Source organism: Notolepis coatsorum, assembly GCF_963971535.1.
Source record: "Notolepis coatsorum genome assembly, chromosome: 14".
Lineage (NCBI taxonomy): Eukaryota > Metazoa > Chordata > Actinopteri > Aulopiformes > Paralepididae > Notolepis > Notolepis coatsorum.
In genome coordinates, this window is record NC_140178.1 from 48,793,743 (window position 1) to 48,814,313 (window position 20,571).

General features: G+C 43.4%; 1 protein-coding gene across 1 annotated transcript in view; it reads right to left on the minus strand.

The window, feature by feature from the left end:
- bud31 (BUD31 homolog) overlaps nucleotides 1-20,571 on the minus strand; it is a 36,764-nt gene that overhangs the window by 2,926 nt on the left and 13,267 nt on the right. Inside the window, exons 2-3 of the mRNA XM_084328977.1 lie at nucleotides 14,086-14,208; nucleotides 11,585-11,751 (exon numbers count right to left, since the gene is read on the minus strand). Of these exons, the coding sequence (XP_084185103.1) occupies nucleotides 11,585-11,751; nucleotides 14,086-14,208 (290 nt within the window). The remainder of the gene's footprint in view (nucleotides 1-11,584; nucleotides 11,752-14,085; nucleotides 14,209-20,571) is intronic.

Consider the following 20,571-nt stretch of genomic DNA (forward strand, 5'->3'; position numbering starts at 1 on the left):
ATTAAACCACCTAAGAAAACCACAGAGAGGCTTCAGCTAATCAAAAAACTCTGCAGCCCGACTGCTAACTAGAACCAAAAGGAGAGAGCACATTAGTCCAGTCTTAGCCGCTTTACACTGGCTTCCTGTAACATTTAGAATTGACTTTAAGGTCCTTCTCCTTACATACAAAGCTCTAAATGGACAGGGACCTAGCTACATCGCCAACACTCTAATAAATTACACACCAGCAAGAACACTGCGATCATCAGCTGCTGGACTACTAGAGGCTCCCAGAAGCAGTCAAAAGAGGATCGGTAATGCAGCCTTTATCAACTATGCCCCAAAACTATGGAGCAAACTACCCCAAAACATCAGGGAAGCCAACTCGCTAGACATCTTTCAAAGAAAGCTTAAAACCCATCTCTTTGCTCAGGCATTTCACTGATAGATATCTGCTACCACCTAGTGGCAAGAGGAAACATCAGGGATATCCTGACACAACTTGTATTTATTCTTACCCTGCCTACTCTTTTACACTGCCTATCAAATTCATGCGTCGGTTATTGCACTTTATACTTCTTACTGATGACTATTTTTAAACTGAATCATTTTAAACTATTCTTATTATTTGCTATGCTCGCTCATGCCTGTTTTTTTTTTTTTTTTTTTTTTTTTTATTATGTCCGTCGGTTAGTGAACCAGGTTAACTGTGTCCTGGCTGTTAGTAGAACCAGGTTAACTGTGTCCTGGCTGTAGCATTGTAGAACCAGGTTAACGGTGTCCTGGCTGTAGTAGAACCAGGTTAACTGTGTCCTGGCTGTTGTAGAACCAGGTTAACTGTCCTGGCTGTAGTAGAACCAGGTTAACTGTGTCCTGGCTGTTAGTAGCGGTTAGTAGAACCAGGTTAACTGTGTCCTGGCTGTAGTAGAACCAGGTTAACTGTGTCCTGGCTGTTAGTAGAACCAGGTTAACTGTGTCCTGGCTGTAGCATTGTAGAACCAGGTTAACTGTGTCCTGGCTGTAGTAGCTTATGGCAGATCAATCAGCATGGATTGTCTGTAAACTTTCACTTGCTTATGGCAGATCAATCAGCATGGATTGTCTGTAAACTTTATGCATTGTTGTCACTTGCCATATCTTGCTATGCTCGCTCATGCCTGTATTTTTTATGTCCGTTCTATTTTATAATTTTTATTTTATTTTATTTTTATTTTACTATTTTTAAACTGAATCATTTTAAACTATTTTTACTATTTGTGTTACTGAAAACTGTAAGCGGAGAGCCTATTGGGATGCTAGATCCTAATGTGAAACACTGTGATTCTACCTGTCTATCTTTTTATACTCGCTTATGCCTGTATTTTTTACTGTTGTGAAGCACTTTGAACTGCAACCTCTGTATGAAAAGTGCTATACAAATAAAGTTATTATTATTATTATTATTATTATTATTAGCATGCCTTGACGATGTTACGGCATGGCTGGCATCAAACTGTCTTTGTCTCAATGACAGTAAAACAGAGGTCATGGTGTTTGGTCCGAGCAATGGTCATGTGCCTCCTCCTGGTGACTTGGGCCCTCTTGGGCTTTTTGTGAAGCCAACAGTCACCAACCTAGGGGTAAAATTTGATTGTGACCTAAAGTTGGACAAGCGGATCAATACTGTGGTGGGAAGGAGCTTTTTCCAACTTAGGAGGCTGTCCAAGGTCAAACCTTTTTTATCCCGTTCGGTTTTTGAAACGGTTATCCATGCTTTTATGACTTCTCGCCTTGAGGCCAGGCGTTCATGGAGTAGGTCACGTTTTCACGGGAGCTCCCTATTATTGTGCGAAATACACTTGTCACCCCACTAGTCTTTTTTATTTAAATTTTTTATTGGTCCTTTTGTTGAGTGGTCGAGTATCTACTACTTTCGTCGACCTTTTTTCAATTTTTCACGATGTCATTGGGAACCAGAGCCTCGAGCACCCCAGCCGGCAAAATGACACCGGGCCCATCCACGCTGTCGCCAGAAATTAGTGAAATTCTCTCGGCCGTGACCAAACTCCATGCAGACTTTGAGGAACGCTTCGCTGAGGCACAAAGGAAAGCGCAGGCGGAGCTGTTTGATACCTTTCATCGGGTAATATCGGAGGAAATCAGGCTGGCGGTCGCCCCGATGAGAGAAGAGATGGAGTCGTTACACGCTACCACCGCGGCTAATGCTAATGAGCTAGCCTCGCTAACGACAGAGGCCTCTCGACAGAGCGAGAGAGTGGCTGGTCTGGAGAGCTCCCTGCAGGCTAGGCAGGCTGACGTTTCCCAACTACAGTCAGTGATTATGGATATGCAGTCCCGGGAGAGACGATACAACATCAGGATTGTCGGTGTACCGGAGGGCGGTGAGGGAGGAGGACGTCTCTCGGAGAGCATGCCGGAGCTACTGCAGAAGATACTGGGGAAGGAAGTCCTCTCCGACCCTCCCGTGTGTGAATCGGCCTACAGAGCAGGCAAGGCCAGTCCTGATGTGAGCAGGGAGCCGAGGCCCATCATTGTAAAGCTAAACAGGCTACAACAGAGGGAACTCATCATGCGGTCGGCCCGTGCCAGGAGGGGGGAACTCTGTCTCGGCAATCACAAAGTTGCCATTTTCGAGGACTTCACGCCAGTGGTTCAAGCGGAGAGAAGCAAATACAAAGTGGTCATGGCCAGGCTATGGGAACTGGGCATGAGGCCTACACTATTTGCCCCCGCAAGATTGTCTGTGCGGTGCAAGGGCGATGACAGTCACTCATTTTGGACGTTGGCCAAGGCGGAGGAATATCTAAGGGGGTTAGCCGAGACGGTGGCTTGATAGCTATGTCGGGTGAGTGACTTGATGTGGTGGACCTAGATACATTGATAGGGCGGACTACGCACAAATGCTGGTCGTCATGCCCAATGACTTCTGTGACTTGCTAAATGCTGACCTCATGGTCGTACGTGTGCGTCGCCTCTATGATAGCTAGCGAGCTAGCTCGACAATGTTCATTTCAGATGCGAGCGTACGGGCTGGTTTCATCACTAGCTTGCGCGCTAGCATCGAGCTAACTAGCAGGCTACGGCTATCGCCCGCATCGAGACATTCGAGACCCGATAATGTTTGCCTATGCACAATTCAACGGTTATCGGGTCCTTATCTTACTTCTTGTATGCCTTAATTTTTATTTCCAGGCTGTTTTGAGCTTTGGGCTCCAGTAGTAGAAGGTTGGTTGAGTATATATATGCAATATGTGATAACAGGTTGTGTCAGGTATAGCTCATTATCCCCGGGTTAATGAAGGTGTTTAATTCTATTTCTTACATAGGTTATGTCATTCCAGCCGTTGTGCCTGACCAGAGGGGCTGTTACATGCTTGCACTTAGTCCATAACCCCTTTTTCCTTTTCTTCTCATTGTCGCTGTTTAAATGACATCTATTTGCGCAATTTAATTGTGACCCGATCCTGCCTTAGTCTATCTGCTGGTATGCTTGAATTGAATTTTATTTTGAATTTTCCTTTATCCATTTATGCTATAACGTTGCGACATTAATACGCAGACTCGGAAGTAGATGGTTACAGGGCTGATGTTGAGCTATTATATAGTAATGGCTAATTTTTCCATTATAGTTGTCTCATGTTAGGGCCTAGGCTCACGGTGGTTTTCGACCGATATCTTTATTGAATTTAATTTAATTTTTATTTGTGTTTAGTGGACTAGTGGGGGTTTAATCAGGGGTTTATCTAGAGGGGGGTCGATGTGGAGTGTGTCTTATTGGATCCATGACTCCAGTGGGAAATGATAGGAAGATGACCATCCTTAGTGGATGGGGCAGAGTGAGGGGATGGGAGAGTGGGTATAGGAGGGTTAATGCTAGGACGGGTGGGTTAGGGTTAGAGTAGAAGGAGGGGGGGTTGTAACTGGGGTGGTATTGTTCTGTGTTTTATGTACTGTTATACATATACACTTATATGTGTGTGATTGTTCCTCCTCTGAACTCCTGGGATTGACCGCCTGGGCCCGCCTGGATCAGCGCCTCGAGCCTCAGCCTGGCTGCACTGGTATGTTCTCTACGCATTTAGACAAATTTGACCATGGCTAAATTGAATATTTTAATTTGGAACGCTGGGGGTCTTAACGCCCCACACAAGCGTGCCAGTGTCCTTTGGTTATTGAAGAGAAGAAATATTGACATTGCTCTCCTTAGTGAGACGCATTTATTGGTGGGTGATGTGTCAAGGCTGGCAAATCGACAATATCACGTTATCTCCTCATCCTCAGCCGATGATAAGACGAAAGGAGTCGTCATAGTTACAAGACGTAACCTTGATATCAAAGTCCTGGACGTGTGGTCGGACACGGAGGGAAGGATTACTATAGCAAAAGTTGAGTTCTCTCATAGGAAGATGGCAATAATAGCATTGTATGCCCCTAACACATTTGATTCAGCGTTCTAAAATACAATCACGAAGAATATGTTGGAACTTACTGGATACGCTCTCATTGTGGGTGGCGATTTTAATGCGTGCTGGGATGCGGAGATGGATAGGTCCGGGTCCTCTGAAACAGGCGACCAAAAACGGTCTTCTAAGGCCCTCAGGATGTGGGCCCAGGACACGGGGCTCGCAGACCTATGGCGCATATCCAATCCCACCCTCAAGGATTACTCTCACCTGTCAGCCAGACACAAAACCTTCTCTCGAATAGACTATGCATTCGCGTCCCCTAATATGTTTGATAGTTTCGACGTCTCATTGGTTCCCCTGGCTCTCTCGGACCACAAGGGGATTTTCCTTACGGCAACCTTTGGCAGGCTCTCCACGAGAGCTCCCAGGTGGCGTTTTAACTCAACCTTATTAAAGAACGATGATTTCTGTTCTGAATTCAGGAGTAAACTAGCTGAATTCTTGCAGATCAACGTTGGCACGGTCGAAGACCCTAGGGTCCTGTGGAATGCATTGAAAGGATTTAACAGGGGTCATGTCACACTTTTCGCCTCCAATTTGCGTAAATCCCGGTCAAAAAAGCTAGAAGGACTGGAAACATTATATGCGGACCTATACGCATCCTTGCAAATTAACTATAGTGAACGACTAAACACACAACGTAAGATAGTCAAGAAAGAAATAAACTCTATACTTAAACAACAGTCTGAGTTCTTGATACATAGGACAAGGCAAAATTACTACTTTCACGGTTCCAGGCCTAGCCATCTGTTGGCAATGAAAATACGCTCGAATGATCAATTCTCGGATATCCCTTCGATCAAGACACGACAGGGAACAGTCGCTACTGATTCGAAAAAGATCAACAACACTTTTAAAGAGTTTCTCAGTTATATAGCTCAGAGGTTAATCTCGACAACTCTAAATTTGAGTCGTTCATTGGCGGGCTTGAGATACCCCACATTTCTGAGGAAGAGGCCAAGGAACTGGGGAAACCGATCACTCTTTTGGAACTGAGGGAGACGATTGCTGAAATGCAGAGGGGTAAGGCACCAGGCTGGGATGGTATTCCACCCGAGGTGTATTTAGCTTTCTGGGACCAACTGGGTCCATTGATGCTCGATATGATCAATTACGCTATCGAACAAGGGGAGTTCTCAAGAGATGTCAACATGGCATTGATTTCTTTACTTCTCAAGAAGGACAAAGATCCCAATGATTGTGGTAGCTATAGGCCCTTGAGTCTTCTCGGGCCGATTTAAAAGTGTTTGCCAAGGTGCTGGCCCGCCACCTGCAGAAATGTATGACGGTATTGGTACACTGCGATCAAACTGGTTTTATCCCGGGGCGCCTGGCTGCAGATAATCTTAGGAGGTTGTTGCATGTAGTCGATAACAGTAAAGTCAATACAGCTCCGTCCACAGTTCTGTCTTTGGATGCCATGAAGGCGTTTGACAGACTAGAATGGTCATACCTGTGGAAGGTACTTGAGGTCATGGGTCTTGGAAAGAATTTTATTCATATGATCAAAGTCCTGTATGCCTCGCCGTCGGCAATGATACCGACAGGCAACAATTGTTCCACACTTTTCCCAGTCTCCAGATCTTCTAGACAGGGTTGTCCTCTGAGCCCAGGACTATTTGCGCTTTCCCTCGAACCGTTGGCCCAATTTATTAGGCAATCGGAGGACATCGTCCCCATAATGATCAATAATACACCACACAAGATTGCTCTCTATGCGGATGACCTACTGATTTTTATGGATGACCCTTCCCGGTCGAACACAAAATTATTGGGAATAATCGACGACTTTGGTAAATTGTCAGGCTTTAAGATTAACTGGAACAAATCAGCCTGCCTACCTCTTAATGAGCTGGCCAAGGCGGTGCGACTACCAGCTGATATCCCCATAGTGGAACATTTTAAATACTTAGGCATAGAGATATTCCCCACGCTGAGTCAAACTACTAGGTACAACTTCACGGGTACTTATGATAAAATACGCCAGGATCTAGACAGGTGGTCGTCCCTTCCTAACTCCTTACAAGCCCGGGCTTCCATAATCAAAATGAACGTCCTGCCTAGGATACATTTTGTTAGCTCAATGCTCCCCTTGGCCCCTCCTATAGACCACTGGCGCAAGGTACAATCGATGGTATCTAAGTTTATCTGGAATAACAAACGCCCGAGAATCAAAAGAGCTACTACTCAACGTAGAAAACAAGATGGGGGGGCCTCGCAATCCCTGATTTTAAGCTTTATTTCTGGTCCTTCTCACTGAGACCTCCGATGTGCTGGCTAGACCCTGTAGAGGCTGTATCTTGGCGATCCTTAGAAGCGGCGGCGGTTTCACCGCTAAGATTGCAGGATGTAGTGTACTCCACTGTCCCTATTTCGAAATGCCGACTGAGGTATGGACCGATCATAACTCACGTGATCCAGACGTGGCGTAGTGTACAGAAGTCATGTGGGGTTAAATGCCCATGGCACCTGGATTCTCCAATTTTTAATAGCCAGCAACTACTTATTGGGCACAAGCCGGTTAATATTCCTCAATGGCAAAGAAGGGGGGTTCATACTCTGGAGGATATTTATGATAAGAACGGCCTCCGTGCGTTTCAGGACTTAAGAGATTTTTATGATCTTCCCGGCGAGTCCTTCTTTCTTTACCTTCAACTAAGGTCAGCGCTGAGGGCGCATGGCGTGCCGTGGGCTCAAGCTTTGCAACCACACCCCTTCCTCAGGCTCATAGTGGACAGGACGACCTCCAGAGGGTTTGTCTCAGACTTTTATACGCTCTTAATTCAGTCCACGTATAAAAATGTATCATTGGATACAATATGGCGTGTGGATATCCCGGAGTTGGACCCCGAGTTTGACTGGGATGATGTTTGGGCAAATGTGGCATTGTATTCCCGCAACCCCAATCACCAGCAAATTAATTTTAATTATATTCATAGGACCTATCTTACACCTAGGAGGCTATTTGCTATGGGTCTGGTAACCGACTCCCAGTGCACTTTGTGCTCTCAAAGGGCCGCTGGCACTTATATGCATATGTATTGGGATTGCCCACCAGTGGCCCGCTTCTGGAGATCAATAACGGACAAACTTTCAGATCTGTGTGGCTTAACTATCCCATTCACAGCTGTTACGCTACTCCTGAACAATATAACAACACTATCCGCGTCCGTACAACTGAAAAGGGTTGTCCTGGCGGGCGTCACAGCGGCGAAGAAGCTAATAGCAATGAGATGGAAGGAGCCTGAGAAGCTCAGTGATTAACTGGTCCCTAACACTGTTGGATGTGATTTATCTTGAGATATCCACGGCGCGGGTGATTGGGGTGGGGCAGGCTGGTATTGACCTGTGGTTTGCAGCAGCTGAGAAGGTCAGGACCGCCGTGTGCGGCTGAGCGGGGTTGGGGTGAGTGTTCGGGGGAGTCCGGAGGTCTCGTGGGAGGTGGAATTGTCTCGTCTGTCTAGTCTTTTGTCTTGTCCTTCTTAACTTTAACTGGGGGAATATTATTGGGGGGGGGGGGAGCTATTTTGCTCCTTCTTCACTAGTTGGGAACTTTTGCACGATTCCTGTGAGTCTATGGAACACTCTGTAGGTTGTTTTTCGAAGGGGTTCATTGTTTTGTATTTCTGGTCAAGTACTCAAAAGCAGCGTTTTCTACCTCAAGATCTTAAGATGAGAATTAAAGACATAAGTCTTATTAATATAGAGCCACACGGCCGGGAAACGGTACTGAATACTGGGAATGGCCATTTGTAGGATAGTATCCCCTTAAAATTTAAAATGTTGTACTGTTTTTATAATTTGTTATTCTTTTATTATTGTTTCTGTTATCTCCCTGTGAAGTTCTGTGTATTGTTATTATGGTTATTGTATTGTGTCGTCTTGTTTTCATGTGAATAATATAAAAAAAAAAAAAAAAAAAAAAAAAAAAAAAAATTACTTCTCGCCTTGATTACTGTAATGCCCTGTACGTGGGCGTCAGTCAGGCCTCCCTCTCTCGTTTGCAGTTGGTGCAAAACGCCGCTGCCCGTCTGCTGACGGGAACGCGAAAGCGGGAGCACATTTCCCCTGTGCTGGCTGCCCTCCACTGGCTTCCTGTGCGTTTTAGGATTGATTTTAAGGTTTTACGGTTTGTTTTTAAATGTTTGAACGGCTTGGCACCGGGTTACCTCTCAGACCTGCTGGAACCCTATGTTCCTCCAAGGTCCCTCAGGTCCTCTGACCAGCTCCTCTTGGCCGTTCCAAACTCCAGGCTGAAGCTTAGGGGGGACCGTGCTTTTGCAGTGGCAGCCCCAAAGCTCTGGAATGAGCTGCCACTGCATGTTAGGCAGGCCCCCACTCTGCAGGTGTTTAAATCACGCCTCAAAACACTTATTTGCTCTGGCTTTTGTTTTTTAAACCGTTTGAGAGACTGGCCTTTTTTATGTGACACATTGTACTGTTTTATTGTGTGCTTTTATTCAATTTTTATGTTTTATGTTTTATCCTATGTTTGTGGACTTGTACAGCACTTGTCAAATTTGTTGTTTTAAATGTGCTATATAAATAAAGTGGAACTTTAGAACTAAAGATAATTGCACGGATATAGCTATAGTGGAATAGAATGGACACACATCTACATTCTGCTCTCAGCAGACCCAATTCCTTTCATGTAGGCTATATATTTTAAGTGTTTCCCCTACCCGCCAACGTGATTAAAGTTTGCTTTAATCACAGTAACGTTGGCGAGCTAGCTAAATTATACATACATCGGTTTTCATATAAATCAATCTTCACTAAGACTTTAAAACGGTGGTGCGACACGGCCTACGGAGACGCAGAAAAAGAACTACCAAATCCATTCTGAGACAACTCCGAGACAATTCAGAGACTGACTAGTGTCGCGCGTAACAAGTCTCAGGGCTAAATCCACAAAGAATGGATTGCACGGAGCAAATTGCACCCTTACTTACAATTCATTATGAATTGAAAATGGGGGACCCTGATGTAAACAAGATGAAAGTCTTTCTCTGGTCTGCATCCCCTTAACACATTGACGACCGGCCCTCGCCATCCAATATGTGGCTGGAGGACAACGCTTTGTAAACAAACCGATGTACTTTTTGATAGCTATATATATACTTTATAGTATTGCTATCTGTCCATTCTCATGGTCACTTGAGTGCATAAACCGTGCCTTCATAATGGCTTAAAGAAAATAAAAATCCATCGGTTGGTTGTCATTTTATAGCGTTGTGAATATAAGCTTTATCGCAGTTTTCGTCTCGTATTTTTTCTGGAAAGCTATTTATAGGGCTAAAGGCTAGTCACGTTATATCGAACGGCATTTCCGTTTTATATATACGAATGAAATAAAACAAACTGCTTAGCATCCGGACTATTACAGAGCATCTATGGATGAAATGGGGGCGGCGGGGGACGCCGATTAGTATTATTGATTAGCAATACAGTGTGCGTTCAAGTAGCCACATTCACTGATCGATCGCTTGCGTTTTACAACAATGTCCAATCCGGCTGTAATTTGGGGGAAGAGTGTCCTACCGTCAGCCCATGTGATCGCCGGCAGCATTTCCCCATTATTCATCGGCATCTGGTAGATCGATATGTCCATTGGCTGATCATAAATCCCATTATTCCAGGCTGAAATCTGCGCTTCGAACCGTGATCAACGGTGGAGGATGTTCACTTGGGATCCAGGCTCATATGAAACGCCCATAGACAGTAAAAGAATATTTTTTCCCATTCGCCCTCAATGATACTGCAGTGGAGCGATGGCGCCCCTAAGAGGATCTGGCCGGTATTGCATGTCGCCGATTTCAAGGAGGCGGGTAAATCTGCAGAGTCGATCGGGGATCTTGATCAGTTTATTAATATGGAATAAAACAATAACAACTCAACGGTCCTCAACGCATGGCACCGAAACCCGAGTTAACTCGTGGTTGGGTGGCAAAGTGTGTTAACAATTGTGTGTATTGAGCCGTACTGTATTGTACCCATTCTGAAATCTGTTAATACAATTTTTCAATCGATCACCGTGCAGATTGATTGAATGAATGTTACTGCAGAATGGGTACAATACAGTACGGCTCAATACACACAATTGTTAAGGGGATGCAGACCAGAGAAAGACTTTCGTCTTGTTTACATCAGGGTCCCCCATTTTCAATTCATAATGAATTGTAAGTAAGGGTGCAACTTGCTCCGTGCAATCCATTCTTTGTGGATCTAGCCCTCAGTGTCTCTCTCTCTCTCTCTCTCTCCTTCAAGTAACGTTACACTATAAAAACAAACTGGATAGTTGATATAAGTTGATCGATATATGAACTGGATAGTTCATATAAGCCAGTCTCCCTTTCTGTGTTGTGTGCACGCGCGTCCCGGGGTTTCCCTTCTCAGGCAAGCAGTAGCTGTTATCACATTCACTGGGAAGGCTGGGAGCAGCTTTCGATTATGCGTTTTGGACTATAACGTTGGATCAATAAACGCGATCAATATTTGGAATGGCGATCAGGAATTGGATTAATCTTTTTGCAGAACATCTGATGTGAGGTAAGGACTCTATCTTACCAGTCTTGGGTTAATCAGACGTTTTTTTCTCCGCCATCGCAGCGTGTGTGTGTGTGCATAACGTTAGCGCTGACCACGGCATGGACAATAGATTTTTCAGCCCGCTTCTCTAGCGTGCATAAGTACACATACTATCGATAATCTAGCGTTTATTTGAAAACGATAAATCAGCCGAAAAAACGTGTTTTGTGTATTCCACTAAAGAGCTATTATCGTGGAATTTCTCTGGAATTACTAGACATCTCCAAAACTATACTTGTATTCAAAACGGTATAAAACGGAAATGTACCAATGAAAAAACAATCCGTTTCGTACATGTTGACTGCAAGCAAGTCATTGATAAGCCACGGGTGTATTAGACACACAGCCATAATTTAAGATGCGTTCGCAAATTTCCCCGTCCTCCCATTGACTTCAGTGTTGGCACGCTAGCCCTAATATGGTCATAAGGGCGTGCATCGTGCATCACTAATGTAAGGTAGGTCACATGGTTCTATGTATAAACACTCGTGGAATGTCTCTTGACCAAGCACAGTGATCAGAAGTAAGTGTTGTATTGGGAGACTTACTACTTCCAGCTTGCTCTTGGGAACTCTGCAGATGCAGTTGGTTCCAAAGTTGGTGTCTCGTGTCTGTATGCAGCGCAGGCAACACAGGTTCTCATAACCCTGCTTCTTCCACTTGGCGATGAGGTTCTTGTCTGCATAGCCCTCCTTTATACAGTAGTCATACAGCTCTGGGAACACACACAGACAGCAAACAGTGGGTTGGAGTAAGAATCACATGGTTGGGATTTTTTTGAGTGTTGGCAATCTTCAAATATCATATGTCGAGTTGAGCAGACACATAAGTAAACCCAGGAGTTTCTTGGGAGGGATAGAGAGATGGAAAGGAGACATTGGTCAAATACTTCAGTAGGGATGCACCGATCCGATAATGATATCGGATATGACTAAAATAGCTGGAGCAGGTATCGGGGGAAAATATATATCGGATTTGATTAAATATATATATTACAATATAATAATAAATAAAAAGTCAGTACATTTATATCCATGCGTTATTTTTCTTTTAATTAATTATCTTTTTACCCCTTCTTTTTCCGTTTTTCTCCCATCCCAATGTTTCCTGGTCGTTGCCACTCTACCCCCTACCGTCGGTCCGGGAGGGCGGAGACTATCACATGCTTCCTCCGACACACACTATAGCAGTGTCATCAGCGTATCTTATATTGGTGATGTTCTCTTCACCAAGTTTTACTCCTTTCCCTCCTCTGACCTTTTTTCATTAGTGATTCACTGTACATATTAAAGAGTACAGGGGACAAGATGCATCCTTGTCTTACACCCTTCTCCACCGGGAAGTCTCTTGATTTCTCCTTTCCTATTCTAACATTAGCCTTCTGCCTCCAGTATAAGTTGGCAATTATTCTTCGGTCAGAAACTGGTATTTCGAATTCTTCCATTGTTCTCATCAATGTATGTTCAACTCTGTCGAAGGCCTTCGTGAAATCGATGAAGCAAATATACAGCTTCTTCTGTTGGTCTATCGATTTTTCGCCAAAGATTCTGAGTTGGCACTCAGATTGCATCTCTTGTTCCTTTTCGGAAACCCATTTGGCAATATAAACTAAATTTCACACACATCACAAATCACAAATCTCAGAGAGACATCTGAGAAGAGCCGTCTATACTGTAGTTGAGGAGGTCACAGTGGAGAGATTGAGATGTATAATCAGAATAGTCACTCCCTCATTCAAGCTAACTTCTAGTGAATTAAATAGTGAAAATAAGAATACACTTTTTCTGGGGGACCCCTTGAACCACCCTTAACACATTCAGGGCCATTGGGATCCGTCTAATCCCACTCTATACGGTCAGCATATCAAAACAAACTTTCATTGTGCGTGAGGCTGTTTGTAGAGCTAAATCTATACTTTATATTATTGCCATCTGTCCATTCTCATTGTCAATTGACACTATAAACCGTCCCTTCAATATGCCTTAAATAAATAATTCTCATCAATACGTTCCCATATTATAGCGTCATGAATATGAACGTTATAGCAGAATGTTCTGGGGTATTTCCTGGAACGCGAGTTATAGGGCGCTAAGCTAATAACGTTTCAGCTATAGACAAGCTAGAGCTAAAACTCTAAATGCATATGGTCTGTATCATGGTCCACCATGAATGCATGAAAGGGGGGGGGGGGGGCGGGGGACGTAGTCTCTGATTATTGATTACCAATAACGGCATTAGCCTCAGTAGCCTTATTCGCTGACCGGGTGGATGGCTATGAGAGCAAGGCCCGATTGGGCTGTAATTGACGTCAAATCGCTCTTACCTGTGGCCGGTTGGATCCCAAAAAGGATTTCCCAGTTATCGATCGCCATCTGGTAGATCCATATGTCCATTGGCTGATGATATATTCCTTTACTGCATACTGAATTCAGCGTCCCAAAAACTATTCCAGGCCATCGGCTACACGCATAGCTTTAGGCTAACAGAAAAGCCCATTCATAATAAAAAAAATTTAAAACACCGGTCTTTAACAGGGAACACTGCATTATCGAGACAGCGCCCCTATGAGGATCTGGCCGGTAATGCACTTTTCAGAATTCCAAGAGTAGGGTAAATCTGCAGTGCCGCTCGGTGACATTGAGTAGGATATTAGAATGGAATAAAAGCCAAAACAACCTTGCCACGTATATATACACGTGGTTGGCTGTCAAGCGTTGGATCCGAAACACAAATATATACGTGGTTGGCCCTGAATGTGTTAAGGACCCATGGGGCTCCCCGGACACCATGTTGAGAATCACTGGTGTATCTGAATTCATCTTAAATACTGTGTGAATCAAGTGTTGTGGACAGACACCATCGGTTGTGGTTTCTCATAGTGACTTACGACGCCAGGGGCTGATCTGAGGTCGACGTGAAGTAGGTCAACCTCGTCAGCATCTCCCTCCGTGTGGAGTTCAGTGGGACATGTGGAGGAGGAACAAGATGCCCAGCATCTCCTTTGTTGAACTTGGGGGGAAAAACACCCAGCGTCTGCAAGAACACCTACCTCTGCTGATGGCCTTTCTTTTGTAGAAAAGGTCGAAGATGTAGCGGCTCCGCTGGTGATGCAGCCTGAAGATCGGCCACAGAGACTCCACCTTCCTCTTGCCCTCGTGAGGCTCCGTTTCAGCTGGATACGAAAACGGGGAGATGGAGGGGGATTCGCTTTTGTGAATAAATAATAACAATGGGATGCATTGGCACAAAGATTCAATGGGAAATCCACCCTAAGATAGAAATCACATGTTATTTCTATAATATTGAACAGCTCAGTTTTGATTTGTGAATATGAATAAGTCTCTCCTTCTCAAGCTGAAGCTTGAGTCTCAAGCTGAACACCTGAGCGACAAGACTATTGAGGATGTCATCAAAAGGCAAATCCCAAGGCTGAGGCTACATTTCCTGATTCAGTGCTGTAGGCCCTACATTTAAATAAAGCCAATTTGGGTGTAACGGCTCAAACAAATATTCTGTGAGCTCACAAAGTAGGTCACGCATTCAATGTCAATGGATCAACTAAAATAAAAGTGTCACTTGTATCGATGACATCACAAATTCCAAGAAAGAGGGACATCCTCTCAATATGTGGGACGCGGTCTCAAATGGTGGGACAGTACAACCAAAAGGGGGACACCTGGTCACCCTACCCAGAAGTGACATAATTTTGGGCATGTCCAGAAAATTTATGGTTAATTTGTTCACCACATCCCCGCCAGCATTGGCTTGTGGGAGTTGTACCTGCTTTAGCAGTCAATAAGGGGGTCTTGAAAAACAAAACATACTAATGACCTTCCATTTATATTCTCTCCAGGAGTTAGAATTAGTCACCTTATGTGCTTCAGTACAAACATCGAACCACTCCTCTTCTTGTGAGATCTCCTGTTGGAGCTCAGCCTCCCACTTCAACTTAATGTATAGCGAGTCGTTGGGGTTCATTGATATTAGAACGAATTTTTGGTTTTGAAGCATCAATTTGTATATTAGCTATAAAGCGTTCTATTGGAGAAGGGTGTTGAATTTTTTGTCCCAATCTTCCTGGTTTTCAAAAAAATTCCTTAACACTTTGATTGCCTAAGGTTAAATTCATGATATACCATCCGTTGCCAGCTCTATTAACATGGAGAAGTTCCCCTTCTTTGCAGGGCTATAACTTTTTAAATTCTATTGCTAGATTGCCATTATTAGGGCCCATTCAAGGTCCTATATGTATTGTTCATGGTGTAGCAACGTTAAACTTTTTCATTCACATATTCATACTAAAATATAGTCTAAAGCAGGGGTAGGCAACCCTAGGCACGCGTGCCTGCATAGGCACGCGGGGGCATTTTCATAGGCACAGGGGACAGCATAAAAAAAAATAATAATAATAATATATAATTTTTTTTATTTTTAATTTTTTTTTGCTTTGAAATATTATAGTGAAATATTTTGCACTGTTGTCGCATTTATCTTGTTGAAATCCTCCCACAGGTTCTTTTTACTACCACATATTTAATTGAGACCTTTTATTTGTTTATTATTTCAATTTAGCTGGAAATACATTGCTACATCATTCAGTAACATTTGCAGAGCCTTATAACAAAAACATTATTACGGTCACCATTGTGACCAGTGGGATTAATCAACAAATTGTATTATTTATTTTTCTATTTCATTGAACATTGCACATGTTAAAAGCCTTTTTTTTACTCAAAATGTGAGTATTACCAAGTCAACTTGTGTTCTTAAAACAATGACAATAAACAGTTTTATTAGGTTGAAATAATGTGGTTGTGTACTTATTTTTCTGTTAACTTATTATGGATTGAAAACTGAAAACCTTAATGCACAGTAACTGAACTCAATATTTTTAAGTTCTGTTTTTTTTATAGTGTAGTCTTGCGATCCATCAAAACTTATTTACATGATATACCTCACATTCACCCTCCATTCACATCCTGGTGTTCTCCTGGTGTTCTCCATTAGGCCTGTAGGTGGAGCTATGACAGCATACGTACAGTACACCCACCGATGGTGTGTGATGTGTCCAAAAATGAATGGGCAAATGTGAATGAAATGGTTGCACTGTATGCAGCTGTTTGTCTGCATTGCACCCCCCCCCCCCCCCCCCCAACTCAGATTTAGGGTTGATACAACCATCATAATAATATTGTTAATAATAACAATAACAATAATGATGTAATAATGTAAAAATTATCATTAAAAAGACCTGATTATGAGAAAAAAAAATTACGATGCATGGAATATTGTTGAGGCACACTATTTACAATTATATTTCAAACAGGCACTCCATGTCAAAAAGGTTGCTGACCCCTGGTCTAAAGTATAACTGTTTTCATCTCTTTCTGCAGCTTTCTCCAGAACGTGATTTATAGCCCCAAATGCATTATATTGATGATGAAATACAGTTTGGTAGGAATCTGTGCGAGATCAAAAATTTCAATTGGACGTACTTCTAGAATTTACTACACGTCATCCGATGTTGACCGGATGGGCGAGGGGGCGTTTATAATTCCGTGGGCAACGTTATACCATTCATCTAATGTGGGTCATATGTTCATCATAGCAGTTAGTAAAGAACACGTTAGAATTAGGGATGCCCCGATCACGTTTTTTGCCACCGATACCGATCACCGATCGTCGTGAGCCATATCGGCCGATACCGATACCGATCGTTTTTGATTAAAAAGAAATAAAAAATTTATATAATTTTTTTTTATATAAAATATATATATTATATAATTAGACTTGTACTTGTATTATCTGCGAGACATCGCCACCACGCAACAAGTCAAAATGCTCGCTATCTGCAAACCGCACCACTGTCTGTGTACTCTAGTAGCCTCCAGCTCCAAAAAGGATTCTCCGGCGCTGCAGCTGGGCCCTATTGGTATAACGTTACTACTGTCACATTCAGCAAGCCCTCAGCTCGAATACGCATTCAATCAATGTTATAAGACATTGATATCAGGAGCCATCTGTAGCTACTGCTAGCCGGCTAGATGACGTTAAGACAACTATTTAGTTCAATCGGACATTTCGTTTTGAACTGTGAACTAACGTCAGCTAACGCAAGCTAACGGAGATATCAACATGGACTACTAGACTTCCTGGGGCATTTGTTGATATCCGGAGCTATCAGTAGCTAGCCGGCTAAATACCGTTAGACAATGCCTACTAAAAGTGAATAGTTGACTGGGTAATTTTGTTTAAACAGTAACGATAGCTAGGTAGCTAACGTTAGCTCAGGTCGAATGCACTATCTAGACTCAGCAGAGGAGGTCCGCCTCCTCTGTGTTTACAAACTCTACACAGGTACGGGCGGGGCTAGGGAGGAGGAGCAGTTTGCAGGTCCTGTGCGTCTGAGACAAGCGAGTGAGATATCCACTTGATCAGTTTCCGCGATCGGCGAATATGACTCATTATCGGAATTCCCCGATCGCATATTTATACTGATCATCGGCCGATAATGATCGGTGGCCGATCGATCGGGGCATCCCTAGTTAGAATATAACGCTAAAACTCACCCCAGTCTCCTCGGGCCGTTGGGCGATCAGCGTGGAGTAGACAGTTTTCAATTATGGGATGTCGAAATACCGGATCTATTTCCAGGTTGTATAATAGTATATACGTCCAAATCATGTTGTTTTTTCGAGTTATTTCCACCGATCGATGTTCACTGTGTGAAGACTGTGTCTCTCTAACATTAGCGAGTGCCCGGACCACATATGGAGTGAGTCCTGCCGGGTTAAAAGTTGACAACCGGTTTTTCGATCTGCCGATCGGCCACCAGATGGCGCTCTTGAACCGCTAGAGGATTGAGAGGAGATCAGAACTGTGTGTCAAGGCTGCAGAGGGGAAATATGATTCCAATCACAGATTTTTGAAATATTGATATCAAAGACGAGTTCCGGCGTCCTCTGCAACTTGAGCATGGCGGGGAATGACGAGTTCCGGCGTTTTCGGCAGTTAAAGTGTTAATTGGAGACATCTGAAAAAGTCAGTACTAGGAAGGCTAAACTCCACTCTGAGTTGTTCGAAGGATTTAAGCTGGCCGGAGTGAATAAATTGGTGAACAAATTTCAGACCCTTTGTCCTCCATCCACTGAATCCTGCATCCAGAGTTGATGGTGTAAAGTCCCCAATGAAACCAATTGAGGTCAGGCCCGATGTTAAAGGCAAACTGAACTCTTTCTGGACGGCTCTTGTATCGTAAATCTGGACCATACACCTATTGAGTCCTCCCTTATCTTATGTCCAGAGAATAATAAGGTAGTAGTGTTGTCACGATACTGGAATTTCGACACGATACCTTGAAAAGTATCGATACTTCGATATTATTTCGATATCAAAAAAAAAAATATATATATATATATATATTTTTTTTTAACAAATTTAGCTTCTCTCTGGTACTATAAGAGAAGATAAATATAACAATTTTAAAACCCTTTGTTTATCTTTAGATCACACATTTAAAAATAACTTCATCTCACTTCAATCGTTTTTATTGCAAATGCAGAACATGGTATTTTCTCAAGCAGACAGATGTAAACACTGTAATCTGTGTTGCATGTACCTGACAAACTGAACTGTTTGTATTACAGTTGGGGAGAGAGAGGGAGGGAGAGAGAGAGAGAGAGACTATGCTCGGAGCATTTTAGTAACGTTACATTTTCAACAAGATTGCTGCTATTTAAACACTTGATGGAAACGGGGTAACGTTAACCTTATGTCGACTGTAGTATTGTATGACCTCGACATAACGTTTAAACGTTACTCCGTTTCCATGCAGTAGTTATAAAAGTGGCCAGCTAAGCTAACGGAGCTAGCAGTAGCTAACGTTACAACGAATCAGCTGTTGACATTATGCGCCATCAGTAGACAACGTATCATGTATTAAACTTAGGGATGCCCCCCGGACCCCGGTTTTAAACGGGAACCGGTACTATATTAGAAAATACCGGAGTATTTATAAGCTCCGACGTCCTCGGTACTGCTATCGATACTCTAGAGAAATTATTATTATTATTATTTAAAAGTTGCGAACGATCTCTCCTCTCTCTGTCTCTGCACGAGAAGCAGCGAGTCATTACACACACTCCTCGCGAGTCGCGCTACACATACATACGGGTACTCCTTAATGAAAGCGCTGTCAATAGTATGCAGCTGCAGCACGTCAGACAGCAGCGCTTACAAGCCCCGCACATACAAGCCCCGCACACCTGATGTGCTGCAGCTGGAAGCATCTCAGCGCTGTCTCCGTGCCGACGCGCGCTGCACACAGACACAGACAGCTCTGCATGGACTGAGTCGTGATGGCGGATAGAGCGAAGCGTTCACAAGTGCAACAAAACATTTGCCAGTAAGGGTGGCAATACGAGCAATCTATCAAAACATTTGTTTGCAAAACACTATATTAGTGTGCAGAAATGCGCCGTATTCGACTGCCTTGCGCGCAGTGGTCCATCTGCATCCACGTCCACTGCAGCCGGTAAGCCAAGATACGGAGTTTCCTAGGCTAATAACGAATTATTACAAATAGGCTAATAAACAAAATAATTGTTTAGCTACAAATACTACAATCTAAAAACTTTTTATAGATCGTCAAGCTGAGGTCAGCCACCAATGTGTCCCAGGCCAGTGAGCCCACCACACATCCTCCCTAGGCTCTACCTCCACCACCCAAAGTCCTTTCTCCCTAGCAGCTAGAGGAAAGATGACAGAGGATAGGGTGAACGAGTGTCACAGGGCTGTGACAAAGTTTGTTGTCAAAGGCCTGCACCCGTTCTCTACAGTGGAGTCCAAGGACTTTAGGTAACAACTAATCATTCAGTGTATATCGTTTTTTTTGTATACATAGTTGTCTAACTTGTCTGTTGTTGTTATAAGTTATTATTGAAGCAGCTATTCCCACCACTCCACACACATTTACAATAATTCAATCATTTCTAATCTTTACTGTAGGGAGATGACCAATGCTCTCAACTGCAAATATAAAAAGCATAAAAAAATTATCAAAAAGAACCGATAAGAGTATCGATAAAGTACCGAACCGTTAAGCAGTATCGATAGGAGTAGTAGTATCGATAAAATCCTAACGATACCCATCCCTAATTAAACTAGAGTTAATGGTTTAATGCTTCAGTCACAGTGACGTTGAAAGAGCAGCTGTCACGAACCTCTTTCATTTCTTTATGGAGATCGGCGCTGGCACTGCTCTAACACCGCTTGCAAATAGCATTGGGGCATTTGTAGCTTGTCCTTCGTTGTTTACTTGAAACCCAAAGTACCTCCAAACAGCACTTCTGCTGTTTTCTTTATCCACAAGCACAAGTTGCGGAGGCTCTGCATTTACCATCTTCAGCTAAAATGTTTGTTTACTAACTGAAGACTGCTCTCTGTGACTCTGTGCTGGACTCGGAGGAGCCGGGGGGGCAAGCGCGCTGAGCGCTCTGAACAGCGCGTCAACAACTTGCGGTAGAACACTCGCCAG